The sequence below is a fragment of the Hyperolius riggenbachi genome, chromosome 6, assembly GCF_040937935.1.
Source record: "Hyperolius riggenbachi isolate aHypRig1 chromosome 6, aHypRig1.pri, whole genome shotgun sequence".
Lineage (NCBI taxonomy): Eukaryota > Metazoa > Chordata > Amphibia > Anura > Hyperoliidae > Hyperolius > Hyperolius riggenbachi.
Genome location: NC_090651.1, coordinates 367,726,631 through 367,742,187, shown reverse-complemented (window position 1 = coordinate 367,742,187; position 15,557 = coordinate 367,726,631). Strand labels below are relative to the sequence as shown.

General features: G+C 46.6%; 1 protein-coding gene across 3 annotated transcripts in view; it reads left to right on the top strand.

Moving 5' to 3' along the window:
* Nucleotides 1-15,557, top strand: part of PROSER3 (proline and serine rich 3) — a 37,642-nt gene that overhangs the window by 20,861 nt on the left and 1,224 nt on the right. For 2 of the 3 annotated variants that reach the window (XM_068241860.1, XM_068241861.1), the window contains exons 6-13: nucleotides 4,090-4,148; nucleotides 6,124-6,212; nucleotides 6,721-6,852; nucleotides 7,671-7,792; nucleotides 7,873-8,069; nucleotides 11,947-12,447; nucleotides 13,389-13,623; nucleotides 14,861-14,942. In XM_068241860.1, the coding sequence (XP_068097961.1) occupies nucleotides 4,090-4,148; nucleotides 6,124-6,212; nucleotides 6,721-6,852; nucleotides 7,671-7,792; nucleotides 7,873-8,069; nucleotides 11,947-12,447; nucleotides 13,389-13,623; nucleotides 14,861-14,942 (1,417 nt within the window). The remainder of the gene's footprint in view (nucleotides 1-4,089; nucleotides 4,149-6,123; nucleotides 6,213-6,720; nucleotides 6,853-7,670; nucleotides 7,793-7,872; nucleotides 8,070-11,946; nucleotides 12,448-13,388; nucleotides 13,624-14,860; nucleotides 14,943-15,557) is intronic. The other variant, XM_068241862.1, reaches the window with a different exon arrangement.

The following is a 15,557-nucleotide window of genomic DNA, read 5'->3' as shown; positions in this document are numbered from 1 at the left end:
GATTGGCGGGTAGCGGCGCGATTGGGCACTGCACGCAGCTAGCAAAGTGCTAGCTGCGTGCAGCAAAAAAAAATTATGCAAATCGGCCCAGCGGGGCCTGAGCGGTGCCCTCCGGCGGCATAGCCCGAGCTCAGCTCGGGCTTACCGCCAGGAAGGTTAAAAGGCCTTTAACAAGGTGCGAAAATATCTCCTAGGAGAAAACTCTTTGGTGAAAAAGTTAATTGAATCAGAGCCACTGGCCCAAATGCAATTCACTGTTTCTCTTTAGTTTTCTCCAAGATGACATTTTCACACCTTGTCAGTAAAACGTCTTTTAAACACAGAGCAAGTCAGAAAATACACAAAACTATTTTAAAAGTACTATTTCTTCTATTTTTGGTATTTTGTATTTTATTTTTTTTAATTGCAAAATGCTGAAAAGTTTTTTTTTTTCCCCTCCTATTTTTAAAGAGACTAAAGCCTTCTAAAAATCCTCTTTTTAGTTGACATTTATCTTCAGCAGTATAAGCATAGCTTAAACGCTGCATTCCCGCAGCAGAACAATGTCATTAAACCCCCCTCCCCCAAATCCCCGGGGCAAAATTTGGGGATCACTTCCTGGTAGAGGCAGAGCTTTGTGCTGTAGCTCTGCCTCTACTCGCGTCATCCCCGCTGATCTCCTACTCTCCCCGCCTCTCTGTCTTCTTTTACTGAGAGGGGCGGGGATTGACGCTAATGGAGGCAGAGTTACAGCGCTTAGCTCTGCCTCCCCGGGCAGCAAAATCCACGACCTGGAAAGTGGTGGATGTTTGCCCAGGGATTTGGGGGGTTTAATTACATCTTTCTGCCGCGGGACTGCGGCGTTTTAGCTATGCTGATATGGCTGAAGATAAATGTCAAATAAAAACAGGATTTTAGCAAGGCTTCAGACTCTCTTTAACCCATTTGCGTTCCGTCGTTTTCACTTGAGAAATGTTCACCTCCCATTCATTAGCCTATAACTTTATCACTACTTATCACAATGAACTGATCTATATCTTGTTTTTTCCGCCACCAATTAGGCTTTCTTTGGGGGGGTACATTTTGCTAAGAGCCACTTTACTGTAAATGCATTTTAACAGGAAGAATAAGAAAAAAACGGAAAAAAATTCATTATTTCTCAGTTTTCAGCCATTATAGTTTTAAAATAATACATGCCTTCATAATTAAAACTCACGTATTGTATTTGCCCATATGTCCCGGTTATTACACCGTTAAAAGTATGTCCCTATCACAATGTATGGCGACAATATTTTATTTGGAAATAAAGGTGCATTTTTTCCGTTTTGCATCTATCACTATTTACAAGTTTAAAATAAAAAAAATATAGAAATATTTCATCTTTACATTGATATTTAAAAAGTTTAGACCCTTAGGTAAATATTTATATGTTTTTTTTTTTTTTATTGTAATGTTTTTTATATTAAACATTTTATTTGGGTAGTTTTGGGCGGGTGGGATGTAAACAAGAGATTTATAATGTAAATGTGTGTTTGAATTTTTTTTTTTTTTACTTTTAGTTGTAGTTTTACTTTTTGGCCACAAGATGGCGGCCATGAGTTTGTTTACATGACGTCACTCTAAGCGTAACATACGCTTAGAGAGACGCATGGGGGACGCTACAGCCAGAAAAAGCGCAGCTTCCGAGAGAAGCTGTCGCTTTTTCAGCGGGGGAGAGAAATCAGTGATCGGGCACCATAGCCCTATTCACTGATTGCCTGGCTAACGAACCTCGGGCCGGGAGCGCGCGTGCACGCGGGAGCACGCATGGTTCCTGGACGTAGTTTCTAAACTAAAACACGTTAAAGGGGAACTTCAGCCTAAACAAACATACTGTCATTAAGTTACATTAGTTATGTTAATTAGAATAGATGGGGAATATAATTTTTTACCCACCCTGTTTTAAAAGAACAGGCAAATGTTTGTGATTCATGGGGGCTGCCATCTTTGTCATGGGGGCTGCCATCTTTTTGGCTGAAAGGAGGTGACAAGAAGCATAAGACACAGTTCCAACTGTCCTTTGTCCTGGTAACCCCTCCCAGCTGCACGCGCTAGACTTCAAATGTCAAATTCAAAATGTAAAAAAAAAAAATTGCACCAAAACAGCAGAACGAGAACAACAACATCAGAAATCCCATCATGCTTTGCACAACATCAGGGGAAAAATGCCCGGGCAGTTTTCTTCTGTGCAGCTCAAAATGAGGCTTGTATAAGAGAAACAAAGTTCTGATGCTGTGAAACTGTTAAAGAAACACCAGGCCTTTTCAGTGCTGCTGAGTCGATTTTTAGTCTGGAGGTTCACTTTAAGGTGGCCATACACTGGTCGATTTGCCATCAGATTCGACCAACAGATAGATCCCTCTCTGATCGAATTTGATCAGAGAGGGATCGTATGGCTGCCTTACTGCAAACAGATTGTGAACCGATCTCATCCTGAAACCATTCACAATCTGTGGTGGTGGTGGTGCTGCCGCTGCTCCCCCCCGCATTAATTACCTGCTCCGCCGGCGCGAGTCCCCTGGTCTCTGCTGTCTTTTCCGCTCTGGTCTGGTCTGGTCTGGTCTCCGGCATACTTCACTTCTTCCTGCCCGGCAGGAAGTTTAAGCAGTAGAGCGCCCTCTACTGTTTAAACTTCCAGCCGGGCAGGAAGAAGTGAAGCATGCTGGAGGCCAGACCAGAGCGGAGAAGACAGCAGAGACCAGGGGACTCGCGCCGGCCGGTACATGTAATGTATACCCGCTGTATTGCGTCGGTCGTCTGGCATTCGAACGCCGCTATCGACGTACTCCCGACCCGCTGGCATTCGAGAAAAATCTTCCGCACGGATGAATCGAAGGGAGCGATCGATTTCGGACGGAAATCGATCGTTCTGTCAGCGGTGTGCGTGGCAATTTCACGGCCGATTCGATCACTGTGATCGAATCAGCCGTATATCGGCGGGAAAATCGTTAGGTGTATGGGCCCCTTTAGAGATGATGAAAAATATTTATCTAGGAGAAAAAGTTTATTGCATAGGGGCCACTGTGTTCAGACAGTTCTCTGGATTTTTTATGTTTATCCCCCCCCCCCACTCCCTTCCCGCGAAATCCGCATCAGTATTGATAAATAAAAACGAGACCAGTTTTGATGGAGCCTAAAGTAAGTGAAACATAACTTTTTAACTTGTTTATTGGATCTCATCCCATTTTCCCTAAAAATCATGTGAAAGTTACGTTGCAGCCCCGTTTCATAATGTGCAGCCCCCTCGCCTGTCTCTGTACATCACCCCTAGCATTGCACACATGGCTCTGTCACATGTTCAATCTCATATCTTTGATCTGCTAATCAGGTCTGATAGGTGGTTATCTGTAATCCACTCCTTCCTGAGACCCCGGGCACAAGTCATCAGACCTCTTTCATATAGCTCCAGCATAATCCACTGTGTACACTGGCAAAATTATGCCAAACATCCAGTTATTTCATCTCAAATTACATTTATTTTTTACTAGTACTTCTGCTTAGAAAAGGTCCGTCCAGCTAAAACTGATATTGCAGTGTCCGGTGGAGTCCACCATTGGTTTCTGTAATCTCTTTTGGACTTCTTAAGGTACCCATACACCTCTCGATCTGCCAGCAGACCATCAGACAGATCCCTCTCTAATCAGATGTGATCAGAGCGGGATCTATTGCCTGCCCACACTCTGCAGACTGATTTTCAGCACGGTGCTGCCAGCTAAGCAGCTGGGCACTGTCCTAGCACTAGTGCTATCCTGCGCACCCGTGCAAGAGTAATTTGGGGATCTGCTGGTCGCAGGACCCCGATAGCATTTAACGTCACTGGGGATTTGAGCGGCAGCACCCTGCGCCCAACTCACTGGTGGCTCAAACATACGTACGCCCTACCGCCTAAATAACCTGTACACTTTTTGTTACCTGATGGGGGAAGGTGAGAATCTGATTGGCTGGCTGGCAGCACACCCTCCCCAGTCATTGGCTTTTGTCAGTGACTTCCATGCTGTTTGTGGATGGCTGAATACTTGTCACAGTCTGGCTGTAAATTGGCTTCATCTAATGACTTGTCTGTTGTTGCAGGAATGTCGGCTGCTGTGGGATTTTCCCCTCACTCGCTGGAGATAACTCCTCCCTCTGCGGTAATTTCCTATGTGTGCTGTTTATATTGTTTTATGTTATGCTCCCCGGGCTGCAGGGCCTGTCACCCTAGAGTCTACATATTATTATTGTTATTTTACTTACAGTGTATAGCACCAAAATCCTGCTGTAGCACTGAACAAAACAAGTAGAGGGGAACATGAAACATTCAAAACTCTGTACTGTCAGGACATCCAGCAATACAAATACATGTGTGGTGTCAGACATCACCAATACTGCGGGGGCTCCCCCGGCTGTTCTCCTGTCACTGCGGGGGCTCCCCAGGCTGCACTCCTGTCACTGCGGGGGCTCCCCAGGCTGTGGGCCTGTCACTGCGGGGGCTCCCCAGGCTGTGGGCCTGTCACTGCGGGGGCTCCCCAGGCTGTGGGCCTGTCACTGCGGGGGCTCCCCAGGCTGTGGGCCTGTCACTGCGGGGGCTCCCCAGGCTGCGGGCCTGTCACTGCGGTGGCTCCCCAGGCTGCGGGCCTGTCACTGCGGTGGCTTCCCAGGCTGCGGGCCTGTCACTGCGGTGGCTCCCCAGGCTGCGGGCCTGTCACTGCTGGGGCTCCCCAGGCTGCGGGCCTGTCACTGCTGGGGCTCCCCAGGCTGCAGGCCTGTCACTGCTGGGGCTCCCCAGGCTGCGGGCCTGTCACTGCGGGGGCTCCCCAGGCTGCGGGCCTGTCACTGCGGGGGCTCCCCAGGCTGCGGGCCTGTCACTGCGGGGGCTCCCCAGGCTGCGGGCCTGTCACTGCGGGGGCTCCCCAGGCTGCACTCCTGTCACTGCGGGGGCTCCCCAGGCTGCACTCCTGTCACTGCGGGGGCTCCCCAGGCTGCGGGCCTGTCACTGCGGGGGCTCCCCAGGCTGCGGGCCTGTCACTGCGGGGGCTCCCCAGGCTGCGGGCCTGTCACTGCTGGGGCTCCCCAGGCTGCGGGCCTGTCACTGCGGGGGCTCCCCAGACTTGAAGCTCAGTCTCTCATCTTCGGTTTTCCCCCAGTAAGGCCTGGTGCACACCAAAACCCGCTAGCAGATCCGCAAAATGCTAGCAGATTTTGAAACGCTTTTTCTGTAGCGTTTCAGCTAGCATTTTGCGGTTTTGTGAAGCGTTTTTGGTGTAGTACATTTCATATATTGTTACAGTAAAGCTGTTACTGAACAGCTTCTGTAACAAAAACGCCTGGAAAACCGCTCTGAACTGCCGTTTTTCAGAGCGGTTTGCGTTTTTCCTATACTTAACATTGAGGCAGAAACGCATCCACAATCCAAAATCTGCAGCAGCCCAGGAGTATGCGTTTCTGCAAAACGCCTCCCGCTCTGGTGTGCACCAGCCCATTGAAATACATTACCCAAGCGGATCCGCAGCCGCAAGCGCTGCAGAAACGCTGAAGAAGCCGCTCGGTGTGCACTAGCCCTCACTGAGAGCTCTTCAGACACCAGCTATGAGGCTCTGATTGGTTTATAAGAAGAAAATGGGCGGAGCTCAGGCACTTGAAAATGGGCGGAGCATCGGCACCTCCCATTCTTTGGGGTCTGATATTGTGGGGCCGCTGATGGCTCGATTGATAATATTCAACCTGTCCGATACCCCGATATATCAATTCTGCGCTCGATACCGGCGGGGAGAACAATGGGAGCAAACAAAACGCTGATTAGCAGCGCCCGCGGGGACGAGCGGGAATCGATACGCGTGGTGACACGCCGGCATCGAGCCGTGTATGCCCAGCATTAGTGCTCAGTAAAGGGCCTGGAGTACAACAGCCATACCTGCACATATTTTGTTGTATCTTCACCTTCCACGTCTATACAAGCTTGATTTATTGAGAAATACTGAGTTTTGGTAATTTAACAATGGCTGGTCACTCTGCTGAAGAACTACAATGCCCAGCATGCCTTTCTACCCGCCTGCTTATGTTCTGTCTTTTCTCTCTCCCTCCTCCCCATCTCTCCCTGTGTCTCGCTTTCCTCTATCCTGAATACAGGAGGGATCCCTCAATGACTCCAGAGTGGGCCCAGATGAGGTGGATATTCTTGCTCTACAAGAGAGAGCAAGAAAGCTCATTCTTCAGAGGTGAGTGTCACAGTACGGACTGCTCGTCCACTGACTCTGCTGTATCCTCGGATCACATTCAGGGACTTAAAGAGGAGCTGTAACCAAGGAGTGACCTTCATCCCAGTCGGTAGCTGATACCCCCTTTCCCACGAGAAATCTATTCCTTTTCACAAACGGATCATCAGGGGGCTCTGTATGGCTGATATTGTGGTGAAACCCCTCCCACAGTGTGATGTCATGACCAAGGTCCCAACAGTTTGCTGTCTGTGAACCTTGTTGCATTATGGGAAATAATGGCTTTTTCCAATTGCCAAGCAACCAGCATCTCCCTCTGTGCATAGAACTCTTAGCAATGAACATTCCGTACAGATCACCTGACAGGACTAAATATGTCACCACCTGTGATAAATTTCATAATGTGAATCGGGGAGAAGAAAGATTTTACAATGGGCAATCACTGACTAATTTATGAATGAATATTGTAGCCAGCAAAGCAATTGTATTCATTATGTTATTTTCACTGCAGTGTCTCTTTAAGAAGTGATCACGTGAAGTTGTGGGAGCCCAGGGTTTTCTCATCCATTGTCCTTACTAATAGCCTTCAGTTGTTTCTGATCTACAATATGCTGCATGTTAATGATGCAAGGACTATCCCAAGGTAAAACAACCCCCATAAAAGTAGATAAATACGGGTACTTGTTATACTTGCACAACATGTATTATGCTGTCCACATTTTGATTTCAGTGAATTTCATATAGTAAATAAAGAGAGTTCTGTTCCTGGCATCTTCCGTTTTGACTTCTTCTGACTGAAGCCAATCCTGATTTCATTTCCTCCCTCAAAGGGAACCTTAACTGAGAGGGATATGGATGTTTCCTTTTGAACAATACCAGTTGCCTGGCAGTCCTGCTGATCTCTTTGGCTGCAGTAGTGGCTGAATCACAGACCTGGAACAAGCATGCAGCTAATCCAGTCTGACTTCAGTCAGAGCACTTGATCTGCATGCTTGTTCAGGGGCTGTGGCTGAAAGTATTAGAGGCACAGGATCAGTAGGAGAGTCAGGCAACCTGTATTTTAAAAGGAAAAAAATCATATCCTTCTCAGTTAAGGTTCCTTTAAAAAAAATTCTCCTAGAAACTGCATTGTCCTATCTAGTTTGCTTTGTAAACACCTAAGCACAGCATACTGTATATTAGATTTCAGTAGTCTCGCACTGAACTGCCCTCAGCCAATCAGTGAGGAGCAGAAATGTGGGAGGGGTGATCACAAGCTTCCTTCTTGTCTGCAATGTACCAAATAGAGCCAGGCTGATGATAAAATGTATTACAGCAGAAACATTTATGATTCTATTGGAATGCTTGCAATTCAGGGTCAGGATGTAGACTACATAATTAACACAGGGCAGTGGATAAATGGAATTTGATTTTGTGGCTGACAATCCTGCTTTAACCACCTTTCTCTTTGTCTCTGGGAAGTGAATCCTCGATCAGTTCTGGGGGTCTGGTGAGCCCTGAAGGTGTGGGGTCTTCTCCATCCTCTGGTATCTCCAATCCAGCGAGTGATGTCAGCAGAGTCAGACTGCCCCTACTGGACACAGGTAGCACTGCACCCTGGCACAGCATATTGCTGTATTATGTCACAGCCCATATTCACGTATCTTCCTTGCTCTGATTCCAGCTCCTGTCGTGCCTTCGCTGCATCCGCCTGTCTCTCTATCCATCCCGTCCATGAGATCCCACCCAACCATTCCCCCCGAGGAGGATATTCTGTACCAGTGGCGCCTGCGTAGGAAGATGGAGCAGGCACGAGAGGGAACGCTTCCGGTGACCACCCGCCGACGCAGCCCCTCCCCTCCCATCCGACTCCCCCGACAGGTACTCAACATCTTGTCTTATGTGCAGGCATAATCTGATTGGCTGCTGACACAGAAATCTCACATGATTCTTGCTGCATAGTTTTCAGAAACTTTGCGGATTCATTGGTATCATTGAGTGACGGTGAAAAGAAATAATTACGATTAAACCCACTCCACTGTTAAGTGACAGATCCAACAAAATGCAGAGCAGCTTCCCCGAGAAACCAATCGTGTGTTATACTGTATATTGTGTTCGGGGTCTATGGCTAAAAGTATTACAGGATCAGGACGACTACCAGGCAACTGGTATTGCTTAAAGAGAATCTGTATTGTTAAAATCGCACAAAAGTAAACATACCAGTGCGTTAGGGGACATCTCCTATTACCCTCTGTCACAATTTCGCCGCTCCTCGCCGCATTAAAAGTGGTTAAAAACAGTTTTAAAAAGTTTGTTTATAAACAAACAAAATGGCCACCAAAACAGGAAGTAGGTTGATGTACAGTATGTCCACACATACACAAGCAGGCTGTATACACCCTTCCTTTTGAATCTCAAGAGATCATTTGTGTGTTTCTTTCCCCCTGCAGCTATCTTCCACTGAAGTGTCAGGCTGTTTCTTCCTGCAGAGTGCAGACAGCTCTGCCTGTATGTAATTCTTCAGTATGTGAAAGCCCAGCCAGCTCAGAGGAGGATTTATCCAGCTTGAAAAAGATAAGAGAGAAGAGAGAAGCTGCCCTAATCTAAATAACACACAGGCAGTGTGCAGAGAGGGGCCTGGAGGGGGAGATGCATCACAGAACCACAACACTGAAGAACTTGGCAGCCTTCCAGACACAGGCTGACAAGTCTGACAAGAGAGAGATGAGTTGATTTATTACAGAGATGGTGATAGTAGAACGCGCTGCAGTAAGCCAGAACACATTAGAATAGCTTTTGGAACTTGTAGGATGATAAAAAACAGGATGCAATTTTTGTTACGGAGTCTCTTTAAAGGGAAATAAATATGGCAGCCTCCATATACCTGTCACCTCGGGTTCCCTGTAAGTTAAGCAAGGATTCTCATTGGTTGCTTTCATACACTGCGTCACGTTAGGTCCAGTTTTTCCCTCAAAACTGACTTTTTTTTTAGTTATTTATTTTTATAGTGTTAACATGAAATTTATTGTAAAAACATTTAAAGTGCCCTGGGTAATTTCTGTACTTTGTGGTATAGCCTAAGCAGTGGTAGACAAAGCCAGCGATGGGCCCCCGTGCAGAATAAATTAAGCGGGTCCCAAGTGAGTGGGCGTGGTCATAACAGAGCAAGGTTGGATCCAAACAATACCGATAAGATAAAAGTACATGAACCCAGGTCACATTCTGTAGGCACTGAACCCAGGTCACATTCTGTAGGCACTGTATCCATGTAGCACACATTTTACATTTGTATCTGACTGGGGTTCAAGTTATTATCACTATTTCTCTTGAGTTTGAGAGAGAAATACATAGAAAAAATCCTAGAGGATAATCAGGCCCTACCTGAAATAATTGCATGGGCCCTAGAGGGCCTATGTCCACCTCTGAGCGTAAGCATATATAAACAGGTATATCGAGCCTCTACTAGTTCTTTAGATGTCCAATTATCTGTCAGGATACCAGCTGAATGGCTGTGCAAGTATCTATATCTTACCTAATAATTGTCCTGGGCATCTGCGTGCATGGGCTGCGTCCTTGTCAGCCCGAGTGTGCATGTCCCGAGCTGCGTCCGTTGCCACACGCGCTGGCGCTTGCTGCTTAACAAATCCTAGCCCCTGTGTTTGAAATGTGCCTAAATGTCCAGTCCTATTATCATTTGCGTGTAAACTGTATATAAGCATTAATGCAGAGTGATCTCCAGGCAAACAATTAAATCTATGGGGGGGGGGGGGGGGGGGTAGGGATACTTAAAGGGAACCAGAGATAAAGCACCCTCATGTATTTTACCATATACATCAGTGGGAACATTAGAGAAAACACCTACCTTGCTTTCTGTTTCATTCTGCACTGCACAGCTTGCTTCTAATCAGCCCTGATAAAATCCCCAACTGAGCATTCAGTCTGGCTTTGCTCAGGAATATTTATAGCTCAGTCTGTGTTCTCTTATGTCTTTTCAAGCCCAAGCCTGCCCCCTGCTGGCTCTGCTCTGGAGTCATTTTAGCTGAGTCATTATAGCAAAGCCAGACTGAATGCTCAGTCAGGGATTTTATCAGGTCTGATAAGAAACAAGCTGTGCAGTGCAGAATGAAACAGAAAGCACGGTAGGTGTTTTCTCTAATGTTCCCACTGATATATATGGTAAAATACATGAGGGTGCTTCGTCTCTGGTTCACTTTAAAGTGTACCCAGGTGATGTGGTGGGAGAGATGTACAGTGCCAGGCATGCAAACATCTAGACTGTTCCATTTTTTGTTTTTCTACCTGAAAGAGTTAACCATTCAGGTAATGCAAATGACAGTTTCTCTCCAGTCGGGTCCTAGTTGGACTATAGAAACACGCACTGATAAGGAATTAGTCATAAAACTCTTGCCTGACAGAGAACATATTCTGACTGCAAGGGATTGATAAAGGTCAATAATTCATATATTTTAGTTTTTGGAACATTGAGACTGTGTGAAATAATAATAATAATCGGAACATTGTATCGCTCATATGAGATAATACAACATTCAACCTACTTTTTTAGCAAAGAAAATAAAACCCACTGTATTTCGCGGCATACGAAAAATTCAAGTAACGTGTAAAATCACAAGTTACAAATGCAGAACACTGGAAACTCAGGAATCGCACTGCAAAAATGTGAAGTGCGCTCCGCGTCCTCGTCACCTCCAGTGGAAGGAATATGCAGGGGCTGATTGGAAAACTAGTTTGTTTTTGTTTTGTTTTTTGTTGAATGATTTGACAGCCTCGAAATATTTGACATTTTTAAAGTTGCATTCTTCACATTGAACACATTTTTTTGAAAATGCTTTTACAGAGGAACTGTAACCAGGAATTGAACTTCACCCCAATCAGTAGCTGATACCCCCTTTTCCATGAGAAATCTTTTCCTTTTCTCAAATAGATCATCAGGGGCTCTGTATGGCTGATCTAGTGGCGAAAACCCTCCCACAGTGTGATGTCACGACCATGGTCCTGACAGTTTGCTGTCTGTGAACCTCCATTGAATTGTGGGAAATAACAGCAGTCTCCAACTGCCAAGCAAGCAATATCTCCCTCTGTGCATAGAACTCTCAGTAACAAACATTCCATACAGATCACCTGGCAGAACTAAAGCCTTATACAAATGGTACAATTTTCCATCAGATGGACCAGTGTTCTAGTAAAAAATTGCACCATGTAGACGTCCAAATTGTTTGCGATCGATTCTGCATTGATAAATACCCAAAAACTACTGGAATCCGATCGGGCAGGACGGAAATTATCTAATAGATTCGTCAATCTGATGGAAAATTGTACCATGTGTACCCAGCTTAAAGATGTCACCACCAGTGGTACATTTCAAAATGTAAATCAGGGAAAGGAAATATTTTACAATAGACAAACACTAACTAAATAATCTATAAATTAATATTGTAAAAAGATAAGCGATTGTATTCATTATCTTTTCACTACAGTGCCCCTTTAAATGAGAGTCAGACGAGCGACGGGCTGTTCAGCATTCTTGCGTTTAGCGTTGCCATCTTGGCATTTTTCTCTTCAGCTTCTGCACTGTTTGCAGATCACAATCAATGCTTTGTCTTCTGTGCTCCTGTGAACAGAGCAGAGCGGGAACATACAGGATGCAGCAAGAGCTGCTTATCTCTCCTCCATCAGCTCACTGGGGAATTCCAGCATATTGTGCATGGCTCTTTCTAAGAATACTCATTTTGTCTTTTAGGTTTTATGTACAGCCGATTCCTCCGAGTCCACCATCCACACTGCACCACCAGAGGCAGCAGAGAGCTCGCGCCTCCCCGCACTACAGCCCGCTTCCTGTTGCAGTCATGTTCCATTGGCCAGCCCCAGCATGGTTCCCCATTCTGCTTCCTGTGCCATTCCTCCTCATCTGCACCTTCAGTGCGACATCCTCCCCTGTGTCCACAGGCAGCACTCAGCACCATGTGCTCAGAGGAAGCAGGAGGCGGAGCCTAGAAGACCAGCAACGGCGCCCCCTGCAGGAGCAGCTACAGCTCCACAGACTGGACCTGAACAAGTGGTGGCGGGGCTCAAGACTGAGGAGGCGTCAGAGAGGAGACCTCACAGCAGGCCAGACGGGCCGGAGCAGAGGAAAGTCCGGGCCAAAGGGGGAAAAAGCCGGAGGACAGCTGACAAAGGAGGAGACGGGAGGGGTTCGGAAGCCCCTCCCCCTGCATCACCTGTTCACCACGCCTTGGAGCAGGTAAGGGGTGCTGCATGTGACTGCTGCATGAAAATATAATTGTTCTTTGTCTTGTAAGGGTTTTTTTTTGGCCTTCCTCTGGATCATCTGGGACATGTGTGGGTTCAGGACAAGGGTGTATTTTCTTTCTGGTTGAACTTGATGGATGGATTTCTTTTCAACCAAAGCTAACTATATTACTATGTTACTATAATTGTAATACCAAGTTACCCCTTTAGCAGCCAATTTATTTAGAGGCTTGTAAGCGCTCCAGGCCAATTTATTGTTGTGCTTTTTTTTTAAATTTATTATTTGTTACATTTCCTTTGCTTCTAATTAATACTGCGGTAATGTGTATTTATTGCCATTTGTCACCAGGGGGCAGTGTGAGACAATAACAGAGGACTTCTGCTTTCGGTTTCTATATTTTCTGCTAGTAAAGAGAGATTAAAGCACTCCAAGAATTTACAGCACAAGGAGTTCTGAGAAAAGCAGAACCAGATAACTCTATTGAAGCTGCTAATAGGTTAAGTCTTATGAATACGCCGCACTCTTCTGTTAACTCTCTAGTCCACACCACTACTGCTGAAAGTTCCTGTCTCAGTATGTCATTTCCAAATCTCCAGTGCAATAGATTTGTATGCCACCCAAGTGCTCAGACAACACTGTGCACCCAACACTGAATCGATCTGCCAGTCATCGCTAGATGTATGGGCACCTTTTATATCCGGGCACCAGCAGTCAGGGGTACCCCAATGTCAGGTTGCACATGATAAAATATGTTGCTGCCAGTCTACCATCCGAACGTCATTTGGTATAAGCTTGTGGTGTCAATTCAAAAAGTGTGTGTGTGTGTGTGTATATATAGATGTCAACTTTACTGATTACCTCTATTGTCTGAGGCTGTCTCTGCCACTTCCTGATCTGTTGCTTAGTAATTCCTGCTTTCTGTACATCGCCAGGTGATATCTGAGCGACTTTTCTCTCCGCTGCCAAAGCCACAGCCCAGGAAGAGTCAGAAAACCACTGCACCCCCTACAGAGGAGAGCAGGCAACTACATCCCAGGAAAACCACTGCACCCCCTACAGAGGAGAGCCGGCAACTACATCCCAGGAAAACCACTGCGCCCCCTACAGAGGAGAGCAGGGAACTACATCCCAGGGAGATCACAGCTCAGCTTCTGGAGGAGGCAGAAGGTAATGTCCTGGGCCTGCAGCCACCACAGTATTAGTGAGCTGATGTAGCGGTCGCTAGGCTGGATACACACTGTACCGAATTAAAAACTGATCCTGTGAAGACACATCCATTTTCTGTTTAAACCATTGAAGTCAAGTTCCAGACCACGGGCCAAATATGGCCCTCTGAGCCATTACATTTGGCCCTCAAGTGGTTTCCCCACTTTGCATTATGTGTGGCCCACTCTTGACCACCAGGGAACTGCACAGGGTTTGCGGGGGGGGGGGGGGGGGGGGGGCGCGCCTAGGCACCAGGGAACCTTATAAGGTGGTCAGTAGACATTGAGGTCGGCCCACAACTAGGTTCCAGCGGTCAATTTCGGCCCACTTTGTATTTGAGTTTGACACCCCTGTTTTAAATGGATCAGTTTGTTACATTGGGCATCAGTTTTTCATCTGGTTCTGTTTGTTCTGCTTTGGCATCGCCGCGCACTTGGTACCTGTCACCGTCATGTACACACGTTCCTGCGCTGCCGCGTCCTCTGCACGATAGAAACGCCGGTATACTGATGCCAGAGCCCAGTCACAAGCATCAGGCTCCCACTGGTGTGCAGAAGACCAATGGGAATCCTTCCTGAGCACCAGGGAGTATTTTCATTGGTCCCCTACTTAGTGGGCCAATGCGAATAATCCCTGGGGAGGAACAATTTCTATTGGTCTTTTTCAAACCTGTGGGAGTCTCGCGCTTTTGATTGGTATACCGGCACTCTTGGCATGCAGGTACCGGGATGGGCAGCGACCGAGGACTGGATTGGATGCAGCAGGTGAGTATTTTAGGAAACATAGGTGACAAGCAGCGTGGTGAAAATGGAATAAATAAACCCGTTCCGAACGGACTGATGTGATCTGGTCCTATTGCTTCGCACATATTCCGTTAAGTTTCGATAAAGGGAACGTTTTTCCCTGGCAGTGTGAAAGGAGCCTTAGTCATGTAGAGCAAAGTCTCCCCAGCTGTGGGGTGGCAGTGCGGGGCTAAAGCTCCGTAGCTAAGGCAACCTGTGTGTTTTGTAATTGGTTCTACACCTTTTAAAATGCATTGACTGTAGACTATAGTAGGAATATTGGACTAGGACTGTAGTAAAGATTGGATTGTGAGCTCCTGTGAGGGATGGTTACTGTTATTGTAGTGTATTCTGTGTAGCACTGCGGTCTATGATCTCATAATGATAATATCCTCATCCTGGTCACTGTATTCCAGATTCAGACGGGGCAGAGTTTGCAGATGACCCCCTGCTGCAGGTTCTGAGGGAACAGCGACGATCTCTGCGCTCCAGACTGAGGTAATGATACCAGAGCAGCAGACAGTGCCGGCGTACACATCTAGCAGTACCGGGGCGATGGATTGTAATTGTACCATGCATAGGGAGGGAATTTGGGCGAGGCCAGACTCTCGTGTGCGCAGTACGGGTGGCCTAGTTACATAGTTTGGTTGCAAAAAGACCTCTGTCCATCAAGTTCTACCAGAAAACACACCATCCTGAACCTGCACATATCCCAGTGGATCCAGGGGAAGGCGAAAAACCTTACAAGGTCTGGGCCAATTAGCCTTAAAAGGGGAAAATTCCTTCCCGACAGTTAAATCCCTGGATCAACTACCTGGGAATTACCTAATAATTATAGCCCTGGATGCCCTTCAATGCAAGGAAAGCATCCAAGCCCTGTTTGCCATAACTACTTCCTGAGGTAAGATATGCCAGATTTTAACCACTCTCACTGTGAAGCACCCCTTTCTAAATAGATGGCAAAAACTTTTTCCTCCATACGCAGATCATGTCCCCTTGTCCGTTGTTCAACCCTAGAGACAAAAAACTCATCTGCCAAGTTTTTGTGTCACCCTCTGATGTATTTATACATGTTAATCAGGTCACCTCTCAGTCACCTTTTATCCAATCTAA